The sequence below is a fragment of the Cornus florida genome, unplaced genomic scaffold (genome assembly GCF_030987335.1).
Source record: "Cornus florida cultivar Cherokee Brave unplaced genomic scaffold, ASM3098733v1 CherokeeBrave_3.0.0_Hap2_Chr07, whole genome shotgun sequence".
In the NCBI taxonomy this organism is placed as follows: domain Eukaryota; kingdom Viridiplantae; phylum Streptophyta; class Magnoliopsida; order Cornales; family Cornaceae; genus Cornus; species Cornus florida.
In genome coordinates, this window is record NW_026775577.1 from 11,272,705 (window position 1) to 11,295,416 (window position 22,712).

At 34.5% G+C, this 22,712-nt stretch overlaps 3 protein-coding genes across 3 annotated transcripts; 1 reads left to right on the forward strand and 2 right to left on the reverse strand.

Moving 5' to 3' along the window:
• LOC132316249 (heavy metal-associated isoprenylated plant protein 37-like) lies at positions 1-1,574 on the forward strand. The gene is made up of 3 exons (XM_059814759.1): positions 1-36; positions 191-266; positions 880-1,574. Exons 1-3 carry the CDS (start codon positions 1-3, stop codon positions 1,572-1,574), a joined length of 807 nt encoding a protein of 268 aa, XP_059670742.1.
• Positions 1,575-2,444: 870 nt separating this feature from the next.
• Positions 2,445-5,837, reverse strand: LOC132316618 (uncharacterized). Its single transcript, XM_059815093.1, has 2 exons — positions 5,440-5,837; positions 2,445-3,409 (listed from the first exon to the last, which is right to left on the reverse strand). Exons 1-2 carry the CDS (start codon positions 5,663-5,665, stop codon positions 2,619-2,621), a joined length of 1,017 nt encoding a protein of 338 aa, XP_059671076.1. The 5' UTR covers positions 5,666-5,837; the 3' UTR covers positions 2,445-2,618.
• Positions 5,838-6,508: 671 nt separating this feature from the next.
• LOC132316620 (pyridoxal kinase) lies at positions 6,509-21,887 on the reverse strand. Its single transcript, XM_059815095.1, has 13 exons — positions 21,540-21,887; positions 21,355-21,460; positions 19,064-19,157; positions 18,813-18,917; positions 17,632-17,715; positions 16,364-16,437; positions 15,526-15,590; positions 14,928-14,991; positions 11,706-11,771; positions 11,164-11,220; positions 9,454-9,498; positions 9,301-9,354; positions 6,509-6,854 (listed from the first exon to the last, which is right to left on the reverse strand). The coding sequence occupies exons 1-13, from the start codon at positions 21,620-21,622 to the stop codon at positions 6,714-6,716; spliced, it is 1,038 nt and encodes a 345-aa protein (XP_059671078.1). The 5' UTR covers positions 21,623-21,887; the 3' UTR covers positions 6,509-6,713.
• Positions 21,888-22,712: the final 825 nt, after the last annotated feature.

Consider the following 22,712-nt stretch of genomic DNA (forward strand, 5'->3'; position numbering starts at 1 on the left):
ATGTCCATAAATGATTTCAACCTCCTAAACATAGAGGTCTCAACTCTCTAACTGCTACCAACTTTCTGTCACTTTCTCTAGAAACTGATTTTACTTCATTTTCTTTTATTCCTTTTTTTTCCCCCAACTTGATAGGTTAAATTTGCTTTTGATTACTCTTGTTTGTTTGTTTGATACATTTTTTTGGCAGACTTGTGTTCTCAAAGTGCAGATACATTGTCATGGGTGTAGGCAGAAAGTGAAGAAACTACTGAAGAGAATTGAAGGTACCACCTTGCAAAAACCCTGATCTTCCCTTTCCATTTTCTGTTTTTTGCTTTTCTTTTTAATTAGTATATATTTTGGTTTTTTTTTATAAAATATATATATATATATGAAAAACATTCATCTGAGGTCGTTCTCTTCACAAATTTTAGCTTTTGATATTGTTTTGGGGCTGTAATCTTGCTTTTTCATTGGGGGAAAATACTAAACAATCTAATATCATACCCCTTTCTGGGTTCCAAATTTACAATCTTGCTGCTATCCAAGCTACCAAGTTTTAGGTCAAGATTTAGAGAGACTCATAAAGAAGATTAAATAAATGAGGGTACGAGCTCAAACGAGACTAGATCATTAGATTTTCCTTTGTAAAAATTTTCAAATGCCCAATACAAATAGCAGGAATGAAGAGGATATAGTGGTTAATAGTTTAGTTTCTCAAATTCTTTATTTCCAAATAAATAATAAAAACAATAAATAAAAGCCCATTGTTCTTGATATTGTTTTTTGATTTCTATTTTACTATATGAGTTACTCTTACCATGAGCTCACTTCCCACCATCACTTCAGAGTGAAACCTAAATCTTTTTTTTTTTTTCTTTTTTTCATATAATTCAGGAGTTTATATAGTAGATGTGGATGCAGAGCAACAAAAGGTCACTGTTACAGGGACTGTAGATTCTGCTACTTTAATCATGAAGTTGGGCAGGTCTGGTAAGCATGCAGAGCTTTGGACTAACCAAAACCAAGAACATTACAGCAAAGGAGATAGGGTCCAGAACCAGATGCAGTGTCCAATCAGAGGCCTAAAAGCCTCCGAAAGCCACCCTATGATGTGGCCTACAAGTGGTGGAGAGGTTGAAGACGAGTTGGGCTATGGCTATGAGAGATATCAGAACCAGCATCTAGGAAAGGAGGCTATGACAAGTGAGACTGATCAGAACACTGATGGATATACAATTGTTGGCGATGACTATATTCAAGATAACATGAACTCCATGATGGGATTTGAAGGCTTTCAAGACAACTGTGCTGGTTTTCAACGTTTTCAAGGCAATGGTTATGGTGGGCTACAAAGTCCCTATGGAGGGTTGCCAAGTTTTGGATATTATCATCCATCATCATACATGATGGTGAACAACATGCAGGGATACAATTATCACCATCCATCTCAGATGATGGGGAAGAACACTGACCTGCAGGACATGAGTATCAATGGCAACATGATGATGCGTGACAACATATACATGCATCAACCTCAGATGATGAATCATATACCTTTCAGATTTCCTTACAACACCTACTATTATTAGTATAATACTATATTGGATTCCTTACTACTTTGGGTAGGATTAGGTCCAATCTGATTATACAAGGTTTTTGTAATATGAATTTCATGTTGAAGCTGGTTCTGTCATTTGTGTTTAAATTATTTTTCATGCCCATTAAGGTTTTTACCTTCCCCAACACTACGGGACTCGAACCCTCACCTCTTTTGGTTATACGGGGCAACTGTCCCGTGGTTCAAACAAATTTAGGTTGCTTATGTAACATCTTCAAAGTCCAAATTTCTTGCTTCTCTCTGAACTTTCACATGATATCAGAGCTGCAACAGTTATGAGATCATTAATTTCTTCCTCTCCATGACTGGAGAGCAGATTCCTAAGCAGTCGAACAGACCTCACAGTAGAGAGGCATTCTAGTTCACTAAAACACAAACTAATTGTAATTGAAGATGAGCATATTCTTTGAATCCTGTGGATCACACCTTTTCTAGCACAACTCATAAAAAATAAAAAAAATAAAAAGTTGCATCTTATAGTTATTATTATTCTTTTTTATGTATGAAGTTAAAAGGGATTTTTGCTAATCATAACTGAGACGCTTAGACAATCATTAACTTAGAGGTTCTGTTACCTACAATTAATAATTATTACATAATTGACTATTAGGCTGACTCAAATTACTAGTCCCATAAAAGAATCAAAATTTAAAATCCATAATCCAAATGTTGAAGGAATTATTAAAAAAGAGAGAGCAAATTAATTCTACTTGCACCAAAGGAATTTTATACAGTCTGTCATAATTTCCAGCAAAGTTAGCCATGCAGAAAAAAACTTAGAACCAAAGCCATCATAGTTTGGGAGTTAATAAATTTATCAAGGCAATGAAGAAATTATCTACTATTCATGGACAGTCAGTTAATTATACCAATTCATGCTAATTTTATAAAAGAAAACAAAATTGTAATACAGTATATATGGATGAACATTTGAAATATGATTCCAAAAGATAACAAATATACATGTTTGATTTGAATAAATAAAACCAAAGGGAGGAAAAGGAAAAAGTATGACCTAGCGCTTCTGTGCTTTCCTTCTTCTGGATTGTGTCTTCTGCCATTTCTTTCTTGGGACCAGCTTGCTCTTTGGTTTTAACTTTAACTCAGGCGAGAACTTATAGTTCGGATCTCTCATTCGAGCTTGTATATCCTTGAAAAACTGAATATTTAATTTCTTAGGGCCTCCCTGTCTAAGTTCTGCATATTCTGGCCCTGAAACAACATTTTCAAATGCTCCAATCAAGATGTCCAAATCACTTGCGACCTCCCACACATTGGTGTATCGCCCATCTGGCCCTTTTTTCAATTTTTTCAGAGCATTCTCAACTGCAAGTTTTCTAGCTTGCTTTCCTGGGGACAACTCTTCTGGTTCGTTCTCAGCTTTCAGGAGTTCAGAGATTGTTCGATATTTAGGTTTTTCATCAAACTCAAACAATTTGTCAATGTGTGCATCACTTTTTTCATTTGGGTAAGGGTCAGTAGGAATATCGTCATCGTCATCACCTTCACTACCAGTCCACAGAGTCTTCTCCTCATCACTTTCAGACCATACACTTCTCAACTCATCACTGTCATCACCATCAATGAGGTCCGAGTGCTCCTTTGCCTTCTGCTTTACTTTCTTGATCTCTTCTTCAAGATGACTTCGTCCTTTTTCGGTATCACTGTCATCTTCACTTCCAGTCCAGAGACAACTCTCTTCATCTGTCTCCTTCTCCCAGGCCTTCCTGAATTCCTCATCTCCTGGTTTTCCACTGCCAAAGAGATCATAGTACGAACGTCCATCACGAGCATATGATCGTGATACTGCAACATATTTTAAATAATTCAGAACCTTTTAGCCCACAGGAAGCACATAATAAATAGCGGACACACTTTCACCAAAACTAGGCTTTTGTTGCAAACACTACACAGAAGAGGAAATTTTATAAATTTTCTTCCATACAAGTTGTAGCTCATAAACAACTAAATTATGTCCCTATATATCATGTGTATAGTTTAGTTGAATAGAAAAATTAAAGTTGATTCCGTAGATATTAGTTACCTCACCATGTCTGGCTCGGATGGTAGAGCGCTTGTATGAGTTACTTTAATAATACAACTTGCAAACTCAATGTTGATCACATGAAGTCTTCTTACTTTACTTTTTTGTATAAGTTGACAGTATTTTAGGTTTGTGTCTAAGAATTAAAAAATGACACTATAAAGGCGCAACTATATTGCAGGGAAAGCTGTGAAAAAATAAATGAATCTTAGAATATTGTTGAAGCCACTCCAACCTCAACACATATTTGGTTCCATGGTCTCATTTCTAAATCTGTCTTATCTGCAATCAAACATTCAAATTTTAATCGGGGCCTCAGCGACAGAAAACATGTTAATCATACAACACGGAAAATTTCAAAGGAAAGACCAATGAGTGAATCAGAAACAAATTCTATTCTTTGTGAACATAATGATTCTGAGTGCTTCTCTAGGAGTCTATACTTGTTGTTCCAAAACATTTAGAATCAGATGCATTAGCATATGACTCCTGTCAACCTGAGTCAGTGAAAAATCAATTATCATGAACTCTTTTAAGTTTCAACCTATCCTCTATCCAGGGTATAACCGTGAGATATTGAATAAAGAACAACCAGGATGAGAAAGAAGTTTTCCAGGAAATTCAGCAGTCATGAGGGGATTTATCATGTGTGGGTAAATTGGTGACACTTTTAAAAGTAACCTCTAAAAGCCAATCCTACGGAGTCGAACACTTACGTGAGAAAAAATTTGAGTTTTATAGTTACATATGTCACCTGTTTTTGCTCAGTCAATAGACTCAATACCAATGACTATGAGAAATCCTTCAACTAGAAGACAGACAAAGACATAGGTTTATGAGAAGTCACTGCAGGTATAGATAATATATGCATCCTCACACTTGAAACTTGAAAGCAATCAATATGTAGACAATAAGCTCAAAGAATCCAATATTGAAAATCTAAATTTTATACTTATATTGTTCAGAAGATGCAATACTCTGAGAAATTTTTTTTTTTTTTTTTTTAATGAATTCACTTATTTAAATCTTTTAAAAAAAAAAAAAAAAACGTCCATATGAGTTCCCTTGTGGTTTCCCTCCTAAAATTTATATTCTTCTATTTTTCATTTTCTTTCACTGCTTTCTCTGAAACCTCTTAAAAATTTGAAGTACAACCCCTGGATTTTCCTCCAAACTTACAAGGACAACAAACCATCTCTCTCTCTTTGTTTATCCTGAAATTTCTTCACTTTTTTCCACTTAAGGCTGTACTTTTCCTCCTAAACTTCCAAAACACAGCTCGAACTCTCTCTCTCTGTGAAGCTGCGTTCAACCGCAGATGAGACTGACTTGGGTTGTTGCTTGCTTTGCAATCGCAGGACAAATAACAAATGTAGGGAGAGCTTAAACTGATCTTCACCTTCGCGATTCAGCTAAATCTCAGAGAAAATTCCAAGACAAAGAAGAAGCCTTTGGCATGCATACCACGCCCATTAACACACAATTTGATAAATCAAAAAAATAAAAAATAAAAAAAAGGCAGAATCAGGCTAAGTAACATACACAAGCAACCAATCACTGCCTTCTCAGAGGAACTTTTACAAACACATACTCTGCATTAAATACACTTCATATTGAACAAGTTCATCACATCCCGTAAATGTTCACAAACAATGAAATCATAAAACAAGACGTACATATAAACTAATTTGATATGAATTTCATGTTCATCTGAAATGTAAACTAACTGAGAATGAAATAAATGGATTCCAACAATGTAAAGAGTAAAGTAAGGTCATGGGTGAAACCAAACCTTGTAAAATTGGGCAAGACCAGCCATTTATTGGGTTTCTTGAACTTATCAGAACTGAATCAGAAAGGGTTTGTAATCTAAGAGGCGAGTTTGGCGATTTTATCTGGGTTTTAGGGATTCTGAAGAGAGTGGGAAGTAGGAAAACGCGGGAATTGAGCCTTCTGGCCATTTTTGCATAACCAAACGGAATGAATTGTTTAACTATCAAATAAATGTGGGCATACATATGAATTGGAAAATGACATTTAAGTCTAAAGGTCTCATCGACTAGTTCGGCCGAAGGCTACCTTTCAAGTTTCAAGAAATCAAAGGCTTAGCAGAATTCGGCTAAACCATTCGGTGAGTTTTGTGACGAAAATCCGTTTAAATTCACATTCAATTTTTTTATTTTATTTTTTTTAATTTTTCTCACTCAAATTTTTAAAAAATCATATTTAAAAATACAAATTAATTAAATATTCTTTCAAACCAAACTAACCAAATAACATTTATAACATTAAAAGAGCATATATATATATATATATATATATAAAGAATAAAATAGTAAATTCTTAATATAAATAGAGTGGCACGGGAACCGCGCAGGTTTTCACTCATCTCCCAAAATTGTTTTAAACAGGGTAGGGCAGAGCATGGTGTTTTGCCATCTTTTTTAATTTTAATGCTAATTATATGGCACTATCCATTGATTAAATGCTGACATAATAAATATAAATTTACTTATCTAGCAAAATATAATTAACGCTCGCCAATGATATAATATCACCAGACGAACATTGATTCTCATTTTCAAATCCAAAAATTATTAAAATACACCCGACCCGTCCCCTTAGGGCAGGATCAAATTGACATCTCTAAATGTTGTTGCAATGAAATCAAATCTTATCACACTGCATACGGAAGCACACATCAAATTAGCATTCTTGTCTGTTGTTTTCGTGCAAGCAGGTGTGAGCGTGCGGTTTGTCAAAAAAGTCCAGGATTGTTCTTTTCAATTCCATGAGGACAAATATATGATTTTTGTGTATGTTGGTGACCCCAACAAGAAACCTTATTATTCCTTAGTACAGGTAACTAACTTTGCTGCATATATAATTCAATATTATGCATATCTTCTGTTTGTGGTGATGACCTATACTGCCAAAAGAACATATGGCATAAATGAAATTTTAGTTTAATACATAGTTAAATACCATATTCATGGCAAAATGAGATGCTATGAGAACAGGCACTGTTTATTGTATCAAATAAATGATAATTATTGTTAACACTGATTAGTTGTATCTCTCAGCCTTGTAATTAACTTGTGGATTGCGAATGTCACCCTGGCTTTGAATCAATCGAATCTCCAAGCTGCTCGATTGGGGGTCAAATCCGGCGGTTTCATAGTCCTTCAGCGTCCTCATAAGAAGTGCCTGCAAATGTTGGAAAAATTCGAGTCATCAATCAGCAAAACATCAGGATCCAGTACGAAAATGAAACCAAACCCTAAACGTACACTACAGTTTCATTAGTCAAATGTGTTTTAGGTCAAATTAATTGGATCAGGCATGGCAGGTATTGCTTGTTCTCCAAAAGCATACAATTGTTCAGCAAGCAACATTCCATGCAGGCCTCTCGAAGAAAATTCCAGAGAGAGAAAAACGTGGAGTAACTAGCGGTCTAGCAGAAAAAACAAAGCATGAAGAATCACAGTGGTAATAGTAACCTCTCAAAAAAAAAGGAAAAAAAAAAATCATTTTCCTGGAATATGCATTTTAAGCACTAAATTAGTTATAACCCATATTAACCTACTTAAGTCCACAGATAAAGAGGAAGTACCGGGCTTATACTGCAGCTATTTGGGTTAGGCATTAGGAAGTATTAGGTTTATACAGCAATATTAGGAGTTATAACCCATAGATACGGTATTTGCAATAGTCCTTCACTCCTTCGACACCACCCAAACACCAATTATTGCAAGCTAAAATATTCAACATCATTATAGTCTCCCTTCTCTCATGCTTAAGGCAATTCACATTTGAGGTTTACCATTCCTGCATTTACTTCAATTCTTTGATTCTCTCAACATAATTGTTGATGCCTTTATAAAGACCTCAAAATACTTTTGATTTAAAACAAATCAAAGCACAAAAAGGGTTAGATCTAGAACCTTCTCGCATAAAAGGCCTGCCTAGATTTTTTCCAGAACAACTGACAGTAGTTTAATATAAAATGATCAAAATCTAAAAGTTGACCAGAAGAAAGAATTTTGGCTGGAAAATCTATTTAGCTCGAGTAAATCCATAAATAATTTTGCATTGACTCTACAATTCTGCAATATCTCTTGGTTTTGGCTACTCTGCTTTCTCTTTTTCCTTTTTTGCTTGTTCACATTTCTCAGAAAAAGCACCTCAACTTTTTTGCTTTTTCCCAGATGCCTATTTTTAAATTTAACCCTTGACTTGAAATTACATCTCATACTGATCCCTTCCTACTGCAAACACTACAAGACTACAACATAAATATGTGTCCTCATATTGATGAAGAAACGGATGAGAAAGAACAATTAGAGAAGAGAAGAGAGGAGAAAGAAGATGAGAGGAGAGAAGAAGAATAGGGGGAAGAAGAAGAAGAAATTAGGGATAGAAATCTGTATCAATAATCTCAATCAATTAAAAACGTAATGATCACATATCAAACCATATCTATAGGCAGATGTGTTATATCAGGGTGGTCTATGAGTATAGAGGGCTATGAGACGGCTATCAATATACCTAAAATATGCTCTAAATAAGTTATGTGTTCTGTGGTGAGACAGACGGAGGTTGGAGATCCGGGTATTGGGTGATTGATCCCAGAAGGGTAGGCGGTAGAGAGGCAGATGTCTAGCAATCCAATAAGCTAAAAAATAGGAAGAGATAAACCATAAAATTAAGGAAATCTTAAAATAAGAAAATAAACATGCAACCCCTAATATATAACCCTAGAACTCTTGCTCCTACTCCTATGTGGCACAATATTTCCATCACAAATCTAATCCTTTCTCCCAAATAAACTATTCATTCACCAGCTGCAAGCCCCGCCTCTGTCTCTATGCTCATTGCCTCTAATAACTTCCTGAAACCAGAGCAGAGCTGCAACAGGAGCAACTGCAATCAAGTCTCAAATAGAACAAAGAACACAAAATGTTCTCCGTTCATACCATTCAAGCAGGCCTAAAGAGGGTCCAATGAGGGGATCCTAACCCCCTAGGACCATCCCAGCCATTCAACAGAAAGATTCTCACTATCAGACTGCCATACACGCTGGTAAGAAAGAAGCTACCCAATACTTGTCACGGAAGAGGGATGAAACATCTGACTGAGTCTCTCAAGTCAAACCAGTCGAGCAGCTTTTTCTCTATGTCGACCAACTCTCATCTTCTATGAGAGACCGCCGAGTAGGAGCATACCTTTTTAGCGCCTCCACACCTTGATGTCTTCTAAATCCTTTTTGACTTCCAAAATTTAGTTTAATAAGCCCATAAAAATGGGTTTTTTCCCCTTCAAAATTTTATTTCCTTTTTCAAAAACTAGAGGGCCTTAGGTTTTTCACAGGTATAATTTTTATAAATGGAATACATAGCAAAAAATCTGACAACAATACACCTAATAAGTTAGTGTTCATAAATATATCATCAAAGAGAGGGTCTGAATTTTCATATTGAAAATCGATGTCACTACATCATTCAATATCCAAGATTAAGATGGTTTAACAAGGGAAGGTAATAGAAACTTTGCAATGTCACTCGAGTGATCATTATGTAGAATTTGCAAGGGAAGTATTGAGATCATGTGAGTATTAAGTAAGAAGCAATCCCAAAAACAGAATGAGAAATACCTGCACACTCGATACAGCAAGCTCTGCTGCTTTGTCAAGATTGGCAGGATATTTCTGGACAATAAAAAAGACCAATTACAATTAGAACCAAGAGGTTAAAGGCAAAAATGACACAAAAGTAGGCTTAAGCTGGCAAACAATTAGAGGTATTACATTACTCCATCCAAGTAATAATGCAGTAGTTAAATCTCCCGTTCCCTACAATCATGTACACATATACATCAGGTACGATATCTTATAGAGAATTAACTGTTGCAACAACATAATTAAATTTAAATCTATGTTAAAAAAAATTGCTTATTATTCAACATGATTTTAGATTAAATGAAAAGTAAAATTATTCAAGCAATTACAAATCTTAGTTATGAAATTATAAAGATGACTGTAGTAGGGAAAAATAAGGCTACAATACAGAAAATGTCGATCATGATCCTCATGGGATCAATATCATAACAATTACTTATATGGGTGGTCAACAAGAAGGAGCAATCTGTTGTATTGTTTCTCTTATTAATAGAAAACTTAATGGATCTCCAATATGTGCTACAAGTGGTAGAGCAAGCTTCCCATTGTGTAGTGAAATAAATACACAATCTGTCCTAATTGTGATGGTTCAAAAAATGGAAGAGGGGGGTGATCTGCAGTCAAGAAAAAAGGTTCTTGTTTATGGCAACATGACGATCAGAGATTTCAGCAGAAGAATAAATGGAGGCTTACAGTAGGGTACAAAAGAGGTTTAAAAGAATTTTGAGGTTTTAAAAGCAAACTAGCCCATTAGTCAGAATAAGATCCAAGGATCAAGTTCTAAAGTGACCCCTGGATTATTCAAGTTTACAGTATAAGGGGAAAAACTCACCCACTAGTCAGAATAAGGTCCAGCTGATGGCTCAATTTGAAGCATCTGTGTTTAGGCATTGTATCATTTATCTCAATTAAAGCTATAAATAATTCCTTTTATGGATGCATCCCTCTGTCAACACAGGTATGTTACGTTCCCAGAAAAATAGGGCAACAACTTTAAAAAGGCATTTCATCTTCACTTACAAGACGTCCATACTTCAATTTCCTTTTCTTTGCATGTCCAAATGATAGTTTCCACCCAAGATCCAAGTCACTCATTCAATTTTTTTCATGCACTAGTAGAATAACAAAACATTTTATTCAGCTATTTCCTTTACAGTCAGTATGATGGCTTAGAAGTTAATTTGGTGCCACTCTGCCATCATCAATAAACCAGCATATGCCATATCATATGGGTGAAATACTACCAACCGAGATGAATATATGTGCCAAATTATTCTCTCTTCTTGCTAAGACTTTCTCAATAAATGATTCAACAAATAATGACTTCTAGCTGTTCTTTCTTTTGAATGCATAATCATCCCTTTGACATAAGAAAAATTACTATAGTAAGAATCAACCCGCATGAGTAGCTGAGTCGTCTCTGGCGACCAATCAAGAACGAGATGTGTCATGTTTGCCTCTCTCTGACGCACTTGATTTGAAGGTGATTGCCTATATCCAGAGGGATTAGACTCGAGTCGAACGGAATTGGCAACACCATGACGTAACCAAAAAACTTAGCAAAACTACCTAGAAGAATGCTAAATAAAATATATTCACCACTACAGCAGAGAGTCACATCCTGAATATTTTAGGGGAGGCTGATGCCACCTATATGCGAACTTGGTGTGCCAAGAATGCTTTTACAAACTAATTGACTTAATAAAAACAGAGACTAGGAGTTCTAAGAAAAACTAAAATGCATTTACTTATTAGACGCTGGGCAGAAAATATTTATGATTATCAATACAGCCATAAGTAGTTATGCAAAAGATAGAATTTTAAAGGAAAATAGCATACCGTGAAATAAGCAGGAATTTTGGGTATCAGAATCTTGAATTGCTCAGGAGACTGGCCCTATAACATTTGAAGTTGCAAGTATTTAGTAACTTTATAATGATAAGTGGAAGAGTGACTAGGTGAAGAGATGAAAACATTATTCAAGCTCCATAGGTGATGAATACAAAGCATATGGTCTTACTACCAAATGCCTTACTAACTAAGCCAGTTCTTCTTCTTTGAGAAACACAAGAACTGAAGTACATTTCTAAGCTTTTGATGATTATCATGATTGAGTACATCAAAAAATAAACTTAGAAATCAATACGGAAATAAATTAGAAATCGAGGATGAAAAATATTTTCAGATCTCCAAGCTTCACACAAGCTTATAGAATGAATCAAGAAATATAAAAAAGACATGAAAAAATTCATGATCACGCAATTGCTCATTGCAAGGTAAGGTCATACATCTATCCATCTCTTTTCGGTTTTTTTTTTTTTCTTTTCCCTCTTTCCAATGAGTGAAAAAAATAAATAAATAAAAAATAATAAGCTGTTCACCTTTTCCTTTTGATGACTGCCAATGAGTAGAAGATTGCCATCTAAATTTATGCTTGTTATAACAACCTGAAATGTGACAAAAGACCAATAAAAAATTACTAGAGATGTGAACATTATAGTTAAACAAGGTAATATTATTTGTCAAATAATTTACATAAACAAATCTAAATAAAATTCACAGCAAAGGTGCTCTCACATACATAAAATTCTATATTAAAATAGTCAATGAGACAGAGAAAGAATTTTTCTATAGAATTAATAAGTTTTTGTTTCGCAGAAAGAAACATGCTCCATCTGTTAAAAGAATAAGACAAGGAATGCGAACATTTTGTCTACCACAAGGAAAAAAAATGGCGACAAGAAATTGCAGAAGTGCAACTCCTAATGAGCAAATTATCTACTAAGCAGGGCAATGGCAAATACATTAGATAGAGACAATATTAAGAGTAAATGTCTGTAGCCACACAAGCTATGCTATGAAGAATCATCATTTAAAGTGCAGCAACTGGTGTACTTTTCTGTTTATGTCAACATGGAGATACCTCCTCCTCTCCTTCTTTTACTTGTTTTTCTTTTATAAGAGCGAGCAGCTCTTCTATTTTGTTTATTATTTTATGAACATGAGAGTGAGATTTGTTTAATGAGATGAGACTGGTTTTCACCATTGTGTGTGAGGAACATAAGTGACTAAATTAGCGATTGCAAGCAGATACAAGCTTTATTTGCTTAAGATTAAAATATGGTAAATCTCATTTTTTTTTTTTTTAAACAGGAGAGTCAAGGAGAACCCACCATGAACCATACTACAAATAAAGAATACATCCATCACCAATAAACAAAAGAAAGAAGGGGTGGGGGTGGAACCATTTTCTTACTCTAAATCACTGACAATGTGGCCTGAGTGCATGTTCGGTTTGGCTGCTTGTCTAACTTCTAAGGGCCCGATCCTTATAACCTCCAAAACATAGGATAAAGAACACTGCTCAAGTGTTGAAGTGTCCCAAAATTGGGTACGGAAACTTCCTAGTTGTTAAGGCTCGCCTAAGCTCCAAAAAATCCCCAGGCTCGTCAAGGCTCAGCTAGAGCGCCTCAACTAAGTACACATCATGCCCCTTCAGTCAGGCTGGCATAAAGCCCTTGGACTCGCACTTCTTAATATAGGTTCCAGGCTAAAAAAAAAAAGGGAGTGCCTATTATTTTTAAATGATTCGTTCATATCATTTTTTTTCTAATCAAATGAGCCAAATGACTAGTAAATTAGAATGTTCTATATCATTTAATGGACCATATTTTCAAAGTCATGAAATATTTGACAAAACCCATAAATTTATGTTTCACTACTTTTATTAATTGCATTTAGTACTTGATTATGAAAATTTATGATAATAAATGTTTAAAAGTTTTGCATAATTATAATCTTTACTTGTTGCAGATTTATAATCGCATTTAATTTGGTTAATGCTTACTACAATAAGATGGCATCATCTCTATTTAAAATCATCAAATCGTAGAAGTGGCATGGTTTTCAAGCAACAAAGACATCTTGGAAATATTTAAATTGCTAAAGGTGCATATCTTTTCTTGCTTTCCTTTCCTCCTTTCCTTCTTCTCTTATACCTTATATATACCCACATCCCAAATCCACATCTATGTTGTGCTGAGCCGACATGGGTACTCATGGATAAAGGGATGAGTCCAGTTGACATAAATCACCGAATGGCAAAGAGAAATCTCTAGAACAATTTCCTAGGGTTTTGTTCCTAAGGACCAAAATACCAAATTACACACGTTCCATTTTAGGTCAGTAAATCATCTTCCAACTAATCAAAAGATTTTTCAGGATGACTCCCTTGAGAATGTCTGGCATTTTGGGGTATAAGGTTTCGTCAAGTGAATTAGAACAAAACTTCCAAAATGTGGAAGCTATTACAGCATGACCTCACCTAATCAATTAGACAGCTCCATAGTTTACATGTTTACTCTCTTTTATAGAAGCAATACATGCTACTACTTATCAGAAAAAAAATAGAAGCTTTACGTGCTACTAAAGCACTAGGACAAGCCATAACGCTAAAAGTCTAATGCTTTCAGTTAGACCTGTGTGGGTGTGTGTATGGTTCATGGTAGCAATAATGCTTTCAATTAGACCAAGAAAATAGTGTCCAACAATATTGATGCAACCGGACATGGAAATTCATTTTTTGGTGGATTATGACAATCCATTAAGGAAAAGGGAATCTGCTTAACCAAGATGCTGTATTGTAGCTTTCTTCAATGAAAAAACTAACAGAATCTAAGAGAAAATACACCGAGTATGAGTTGATATTTTAGGCTTCAATCAACTAGATTGATCAGTTTGCTCCACATACTAAGGTGCAATAATAATTGTGATTCTAACACAAGTATTCTGGCATGGTAGCAATAATGCTTTCAATTAGACCAAGAAAATAGTGTCCACCAATATTGATGCTACCGGACATGGAAATTCATTTTTTGGTGGATTATGACAATCCATTAAGGAAAAGGGAATCTGCTTAACCAAGATGCTGTATTGCAGCTTTCTTCAATGAAAAAACTAACAGAATCTAAGAGAAAATACACCGAGTATGAGTTGATATTTTAGGCTTCAATCAACTAGATTGATCAGTTTGCTCCACATACTAAGGTGCAATAATAATTGTGATTCTAACACAAGTATTCTGGCATGGTAGCAATAATGCTTTCAATTAGACCAAGAAAATAGTGTCCACCAATATTGATGCTACCGGACATGGAAATTCATTTTTTGGTGGATTCTGACAATCCATTAAGGAAAATGAAATCTACTTAACCAAGATGCTGTACTGTAGCTTTCTTCAATGAAAAAACTAACAGAATCTAATAGAAAATACACCAAGTATGAGTTCATATTTTAGGCTTCAATCAACTAGATTGATCAGTTTGCTCCAAATACTAAGGTGCAATAATATTTGTGATTCTAACACAAGTATTCTGGCACATTATTACATAGGATAATGAAAGAAACATTACATTTTCACCAAAAGAGACAAGAAGAGAAAATAAAAGAAATGATGAAAATAGAAGCAATATGTTAGACTTTCTTAAAAATAGATTAAAGACGGAAATAAGGTCTAAATAAAAATCTTGCATGTTCAAAGAAGAATCAAGTATTCAAAGGGCAACTTTCTTGTTGGGTCTCAGATACAAGTAGTTAACAAAAACCTTTGATGGTCCAGCAGTGTGAAGAATGTTGCAAGCTTCACGGCCATCTTGTTCAGACCCAATCCTGTAACAAGTAAACCTACTTAAGGCACAAATGTTTGGTGCAATGAAAAAGCACAATATATAACAATTAGATGCAGCTTATTTTTATCAAGCATCACAGGACAAAATCTGAATTTTTTGGCGATTGTATACCCCATAGGGCCATAGCATAAATAACTCAATTACAGGCAGGCACTCGGCTGTAGGAGAATGAACACATGAGAACTACGTTACATAAATTTCTACAAGAAGTATCAGTTGATACGTTCACAAAGGATATGCCCACGTGATACAATGTAGAGTAATGAGATCATTAATTACAACACAGCAAAAACTTTTGAACTATTTTTTTTTTTTTTTGTTTTGGAAAGTAAATTTTGAGGTTTCAACAAGCTTCTTATTTGTATATATACAAGATTTATTGTTTGTTAACCCATTAATTTTGTCATAGCCCTGATTTGATTACAAATTAAACAAACAAGAAAATATAAAGTTTACCAGAATATGATAAGCTTCACCATCTTGATCTATCTTAAAAGTAGGATGAAGTGATTACCTGAACCCGGTTAACTGTTCTGCTTCAAACTGGTTAGGAGTCAACATTGAAGCAACAGGGATAACCTAAACAAAAAAGAGGGGTTACAAAAGTTAATGACCATAATATCAAATTCAAAATGAATTGCTGACATTTCTGTGAAGAATAATTAAACAAAAGGCAACTATTCAGGAAGATGCAATTAAATTTTAATTCAATATTAATGACACAGATTGACAGGCTATCACTTGGTGCAAAGTAAAATCTCGGGCTGACAAGCAAGTGGATGTGGATTCATGTCTGCTAGCAACCACTTTGTGCAGAATAATAGCAAATACTAGGTTGCTCTCTATTCTGACCCTCCCCAGCACAACTTATGTACAGGACCAGCAGTGTGTAATGACTTTTATTTCAGAAGTAGAGATTTTACCCACCTCAAATTCCAAAAGAGCAGTATAAATAATCGGTAAGCATAAATTTTTATCCGAGTCAAACAATTACAAAATCCAAATACATTGAAGTACATATCACATTGGTGCACGTCCAATTAATTTTTTATCTATGACCAAATAAACAAAAATTTGGAGAGTTACAATCTGTAAGTCTTTCTAATGCCCGAAAACGGAAACAATTCCTTTGCTAGGAATCATTGCTCGGTACTGGTACAGCAGTAAAAGATGGGATGTCAATTATGAAAGCATGGTTTGAGTCAGGGTGGCCAACTTGTCTAAATAAAAACCAAAGGCTAAGTGTATGTGCAGTCTACTCATTTAGCACAATGAATTGATAAGACTAGCATAGGTTAACGGCCTTTATGATATTCACAAGGCTAATTTAAAGTAGGAAAATTAAAAATTACCTTCTCGCGATAAACTGATACTAATTCTGGAGGGACATAAAGCTTTCCTTCATCACCCAGCACTGGATCACAAACTAAGACAAGAAAGTCCTATTATAATGAAATAAAATAAAATAAAAAGCATATGTTTAAGAAGCCACAGCAGCCTATATATCTGAATTAGGTAGAAAACCAGACAATGAAATAGATTTCACCATTAGAGGCACTGTCTTGTGAATCAAATATATGGCAAGAAAAAAAAAAAAAAAAAAAATTCCTAGTTGGTACAAACCAAACACAACCCCCCCTCCTCTTTCAAGAAATTGTTTGCACCTAATAGGAATCAATCATTTAACAATTTAATGTGTTTGTATTTTCACCAAGTATATCCTACACATATCATTTTCTATGATTTGGACTTTTATGTAATTTTGGCAACACATAGTTCAAAGTGGTCGAGGGTGAGCCTTGGCGCAATGATGCTCCATTGTAACTTGGAGGTCACGGGTTCGAAATGGGAATAGTCTCTCTGCATACAGAGGTAAAGCTGCATAAATCTTCTCCGGAACCAGCAATGGCGGGAGCCTCATGCACTGGGCTAGCACTTTTATATAGTTCTCAGTGGCCATTAGTCCAACCCAAGGTGACAATAAATTTCAATTAAGCAATCAATTTGAGACCTCCAAATATAAATCAACGTTGTTCATCATTGGCAGTACAGGACAGGACACAACATGGAATTAGCGGACCAGACAGTACCACTATATCATGCAATTAATAAGCACATTAGGGAGAATGTCAATAATGATTTGGAAGAATACAAGAGTAATTTTTTTGTTAGAATTAAAACAACACAATTTATTCCTAGCATGTATAGCATTGCGGTTGAAATGGCTAGAAGTGATTTTAGTTTGCAATTTCACTTTTGATCGTGTTTATTGGCACAAAAAGAATTTTGAGTTGTTGGCAACAACAATCACATTTTGGGCATTCAAGAATAAATAGGAAATCGTATAAATTCAAGCTCCCTTAAAATAATAAAAATTCCATGTAAGTGTACTATTTTTTTATTTATTTTTTTAAAGTTGATTAATATGTTATAGATTGTAAATTACTAAGGCCTCGACTCAGCAACAAAACCAAGGTCCATACTTCCATCATATAATAACTATTCATGAGAGGTATAAAAGGCTTGCTGGAGATTTAACAAAAGAAGAAAAAAGAGGGCATTACAAACAACTTTTAGTTATGAAGAGCGTAGACCTTTGCAGTATTCAGCATCTACTCACCATATGTAAGTTCGGGATTGACAGACCGAAGCTTATTGATGACTTCTAATACAGTGTTCAAAAAGGAAACGGAACCAATATAACCTACAAATAAACCAATCAGACTTAATGCCACATTAAATGTAGACATGCAGAGAAAATGCCAAATTAAAGTAAAGAAATGCATTAAACAAAAACATCAAACAAGCAGATTCAACAAAGTTTCTAAATTGGCAAAACTGCAAATAATTGAGATTCTAAAGACAAGTAGACTTGGTTCATTTCAAACTGATGGGGAAAATTAATATTTATATGTATATAGATGCAGCTTGGAAGAATGATCTAAGGTCTGTAAACAATAAAATGTCTTGCATTCATTCCATGTAAAGTTTACCCCGCAAGTCAAATCCAAGTTCAGAAGCCTCTGAATCTTGAAGAAAGAATCAGTCAATTTAAAGCCAAGGCAACAAGGGCAGCTGACGTCCACTGAGGTACTGAGCAGTGTTTTAGCAATTCAAAATGCTATTTTTTTTTTTTTTTTTTTTCCTTTTCAAACACAAACGATATCAATTTAAAGGTATAAAATGTTTGGGAAAACACCAGTTTTATAACTGAACTATTTTGGTAAACCAAGCAATATCCTAAACCATTTCAAGAAAAAGTTGAAGAACCTACATTTTAGTTATAACACCCTTCATTGTATGATAACTCTCATTAATACTTTTACAAATTCCAAATTTAAAATCTAAATAAATTAATCAGGAAAAAGGCATTAAGCAATTGAATGTGAAACCATAAAATCTCTACTAAAATTACAAGTCCAATATATATTGCATGTCAATACCTTTAGGTTGTTGTCGTCATCATCCTTGCCTCAATCCCATATCAATGGGATTGGCCACATGTCTAGGTGTGAATATTAAATCAAGAAAACACATTCCATTTAATGGATCAATAATTAAATGGGGGAAAGGGATAGATACAATGGTGTAAGAAGCATGAGTGTGTGTGTGTGTGTGTGTGTGCGCGTTGACTCTAACAATGCTATTTTAGAAAATAACCAAGAGCTCTTTCAAAGTGCCATTTCTATATGCCTATTGTAACACATCCATAAACCGATGTAGCTACTGGTCTGTAAGGTAAGACAAAACCAATATTTTAAAGACCACAGCCTTTTAATGCAGCAATTCAATCTAACATACCTGTCAACAAATGGGTGTAGTATAATAAATCATTGCCTTCGAGGCCTTCTATTAACTCCTTTAGTTGTTGTCCATTTAAAACTTGACCCTTAAAAGTTGGGTAACCTGCAATATCCCCAAGTTGATTAAACCATGATCTAACATAAAGTTTGAGCAGGATTTCATGCCCGAACATATTAAAATTTCACAGAAGACCTTGCACCATATGTTTGGCCTCAGAATGTTTGAATGAAGTGATATAAGCAGCTTGCCTGTATGGTTTGAAAACTGCACCGAATTGATTGGGTCCACATCATAGCCCAGTAGTTGAAGAGGGAATACAGCTGATTTGTTACCAACATACCCCTAAAGAAAAGGATATCGGAGATGATGCCAACCAAAGAAAGTAAATTATAATCTGCAGAAGACCTTTTAAAAAAAAAAAAAAAAAAAAAAAAAACTGCATGAACAGCATATGTTAGCACATTATTTAATGAGTGATTCCATTATTTCCATTTGGAAGTGGAAATCTCGTTGAATCCATCCTTTAGAAATATTTATTTTTTAAAAAACACAAGAATGATAACTAAATTAATGATTAAAAAAAACCAAAAATTTGATGCTACAGAAAGGAATTGAATGTCAACTATGACAATTTAACTCAAGTATGAGAGGGTATCAATGATATATACAGCTCAGTCCATAAAGATCCATTACACTGTAATTGCAACAATAACAGAGGCACTTAAAAAAAGAAATGAAGATAATAAAGGTGATTTTTTTTATCCTAACCCATATAAAATTTCTTTTATAATGTATGACTACAAGCACATGAAAAGTGTTATCAAAAGCAGAACAGAAGACCTGTATTGTCACTTCTTATAGCAAGATCAATCAAAAAGGAAAAAGATGTAGACACTCCTAATTACATGATATTTTTAATTGTTCTCTGTTCCTCTTTCTGAAAGTCACTCATGCATATCAAGGATCAACCTTCGAACCTATAATCATTTGCTCCGATTCCTACTCATATAATTCTAAAGTAAAAATTTGCCAAATGGATGAATAAATGAAGAAACAATAATTTAGTCTTGGAAATACATTCTACTTCCAGTTATGCTTATGTAATAGTAGCACTACAAGGATAGTTCTAAACGTGTGCTCAATAATTTAGTCTTGGAGATATAATGGCAGCAGTCCTCATCCCAACCACTGACCGACCATGCATATACCTTCATTGAGGAGCCAAATTGTACATAAGTTCATAATTCTCCTACTATATTTTTCTCTCACTTCCTCCGAAGTCTGAACAGCAGAGGAAGTTACTCCAGGATACAAAGTAGCCAGATTTGGATGCATTTCATAACCATACAACCTGGATAATTGAGGTTGGCGCCAATCATATTCACCTAAATTTACAATTCAATCACATTCATAATCTGCAAGATGGCAACACAGAATTGTCCAGCAAAAAAAAAAAAAAAAAAAAAACGAATTGCACAAACTCTCCAATAGTCATGAACCAACCAGACAACTCACCAAAATATGACAAGGTGAGGAGATATTCACCCCTTTAGTTTCATAAATACATGATCACATTTAATAAGATAACATTGATTTAGAATATCTCCACAGAATATACACACAAAAAAAGAACTGTAGCAGCCTCAATCCCTAAACAGGGAAATTGACAATGCCACCCGCGCATGCCATTGTCCTAGAAAATACATCTTCCAAGTGCTCACTACTCAAGCACCCAGGGAATTTCATTTGACAGTGTAACCAAGAAAGGCATGTCGCATCTGCAATGATGAGATTGGGACACATCCAGTAAAAACTGAAAGCCGCCAATGTTTCAGGTTCAATATCTACATTAAAAATGCACCACAACACCATACAAAAACACAAAAGCTATTCATTGCTTGACACAAAACAACATACCACTTGCATGATAAGAATTGTCAAAAATATTAATTCTGACAAAAGGTAATATAAGCCCATTTGATTCGTAATAAAGTGATTGCATAAGATCACCCAATGCAGCACAAACTCCTCCTTTTCCCCCCAACTCAATCAGTGTTATAATCCTCAAGTTACTATAAGATCAAATTAGTGCACTCATCACCAAGTTAAAAAAATGTTGTGAAACAAATTTCACGTCATTTTTCAAAACCCATATAGGTGTGCTTTTCCTTTCTCATTATGCCCCATGTTTGAAACTTCACATACTTTGAAGTTCAAACCAGCTACCTCCTTGAATTAAGTTTTATTTTTATTTTTCCCGAATGGTCACACACCCACAATGTATTTCGAACACTTAAAACTCCCCGTTGGGGAGAAGACATCATACCATTTGGGCTAATTTCCGTTTGTCGAATTAAGATTTATTAGTATGTGCGCATGTGATTATTTATCTAACCAAATCAGAGTTATATAAACCATGAATGATACATGTAAATAAACACCGAAATTATATAAATCAGAATTAATGTACAAGCAATTAAACCCAAAAATTGTTCAATTTTCTCAAAATACAAAATTATGTGTAAGCAAGAAACCACACCTGAACAGTGTGAGACTGAATACTGAGAACTCGACCCGTTTCTGATGGCAGAGCTAAGGAAAGTATCGGCGGAGGCGCCATTACCGACTTCTCTGAGCTTCTCAACCTACGATTCGAATCACAGAACCTCAAAATCACACATATAAACACACACGCATAAACACATACTCTGGAAAAAAATTCACCTGAAAATGTGAATTTCTCGGGTTGTTCTCAATTGAGGACGGCTTGTGAACAGACACCGTATCATAGATATGTGTACATACATACATACATATATATATATGTATTTAAATACTATATAAGACTTTGGCTTGTGGGGTTTCTTGTAGTTCTAAATTACAATCTTTCTGAAAGAGCCGTCGAGTACGAATTATCTGAATTGCCACTGGTATTTCTGGCTTTGTTGAATCAGTGAAGGTTTGAGGGATTCAATTCGCGAGGGCATTTTAGTCATTTTATTGCATGGGTGGGTCAGTGAACAACACGCAGAGGAGTTACGATGTCATGGTGTTTCCAACTCTTCACTGAAAACGGCAAAAAAGTGGGTTTTAGGGTTTCGCCGCCACACGACAAAGATGGTCAAAGCGTTAGAATCAAATCAGGCAACTTCCAATCATATCACGCCACGTTACAAAAAATTTCACTGACTTCTACGCCACGTCCACAAAACTGCATTGACTTTCATTTCTCATTTTGTATTTTATTTATTTATTTATTTTATAAAAATTTAAAATGACATTTGACACTTCAATTTATTTAAACAAACAAATGCATTTCAATTTTTTTTTTTTTTGGTTAAATTCAAGCAAACACACAGTACTATTGAAAAAAGATGCATTTATTATATTTTGTTTTGCATAATATAATACCATTTTTATTATATTTTGTTTTGCATAATATAATATCGAAAAGTAATCGAACACCAACACAATAGAGGAGAAAGTACTTTGTATTCACAAGTCAACAAATAATACGAATACTTAATCGAAGAATAAGAATAATTCTAATGAAACAAGACAAAGAATAAGAATAAAGGGAAAAGGGAAAGAAAAAAAATACAGTTGTACTATAATTTTTCCAAAGATTATAGGCTTTTGCTAGAATTGGATGGCTTCTTGATGGTGCAAAAATGTCTAGAAAACGAATATTTTTCTTAATTTTTGAGCTTCAAAATTTTTTTTATGTCATTAATTTTTTAGCTTGATTGATCGCTACAGATATGATTAATTTATGTTTATTGTCTTAATTGCATATTAAATAGGATTGGATAAATAATTTAGTGAATCTGTCCACATATCAGCGACAGATTCAAAAAAAGTTTAATCTATCACTTACGGATCCAATCACAACCCAAT

Bases quoted from the DNA above. Each gene is read 5' to 3' on its own strand.
- LOC132316618 (XM_059815093.1), bottom strand. From the start codon at position 5,665: ATGTATGCCCACATTTATTTGATAGTTAAACAATTCATTCCGTTTGGT. The intron at 3,410-5,439 runs GTTTGGTTTCAC...AATATGTTGCAG, and splicing joins GTCTTGCCCAATTTTACAAG to TATCACGATCATATGCTCGT.
- LOC132316249 (XM_059814759.1), top strand. From the start codon at position 1: ATGTCCATAAATGATTTCAACCTCCTAAACATAGAG. The intron at 37-190 runs GTCTCAACTCTC...TTTTTTTGGCAG, and splicing joins TCAACCTCCTAAACATAGAG to ACTTGTGTTCTCAAAGTGCA. The intron at 267-879 runs GTACCACCTTGC...CATATAATTCAG, and splicing joins ACTACTGAAGAGAATTGAAG to GAGTTTATATAGTAGATGTG.
- LOC132316620 (XM_059815095.1), bottom strand. From the start codon at position 21,622: ATGTATGTACACATATCTATGATACGGTGTCTGTTCACAAGCCGTCCT. The intron at 17,716-18,812 runs GTATGTTAGATT...GTTTATTTGTAG, and splicing joins CTACACCCATTTGTTGACAG to GTTATATTGGTTCCGTTTCC. The intron at 9,355-9,453 runs GTAATACCTCTA...TTTATTGTCCAG, and splicing joins TATTACTTGGATGGAGTAAT to AAATATCCTGCCAATCTTGA.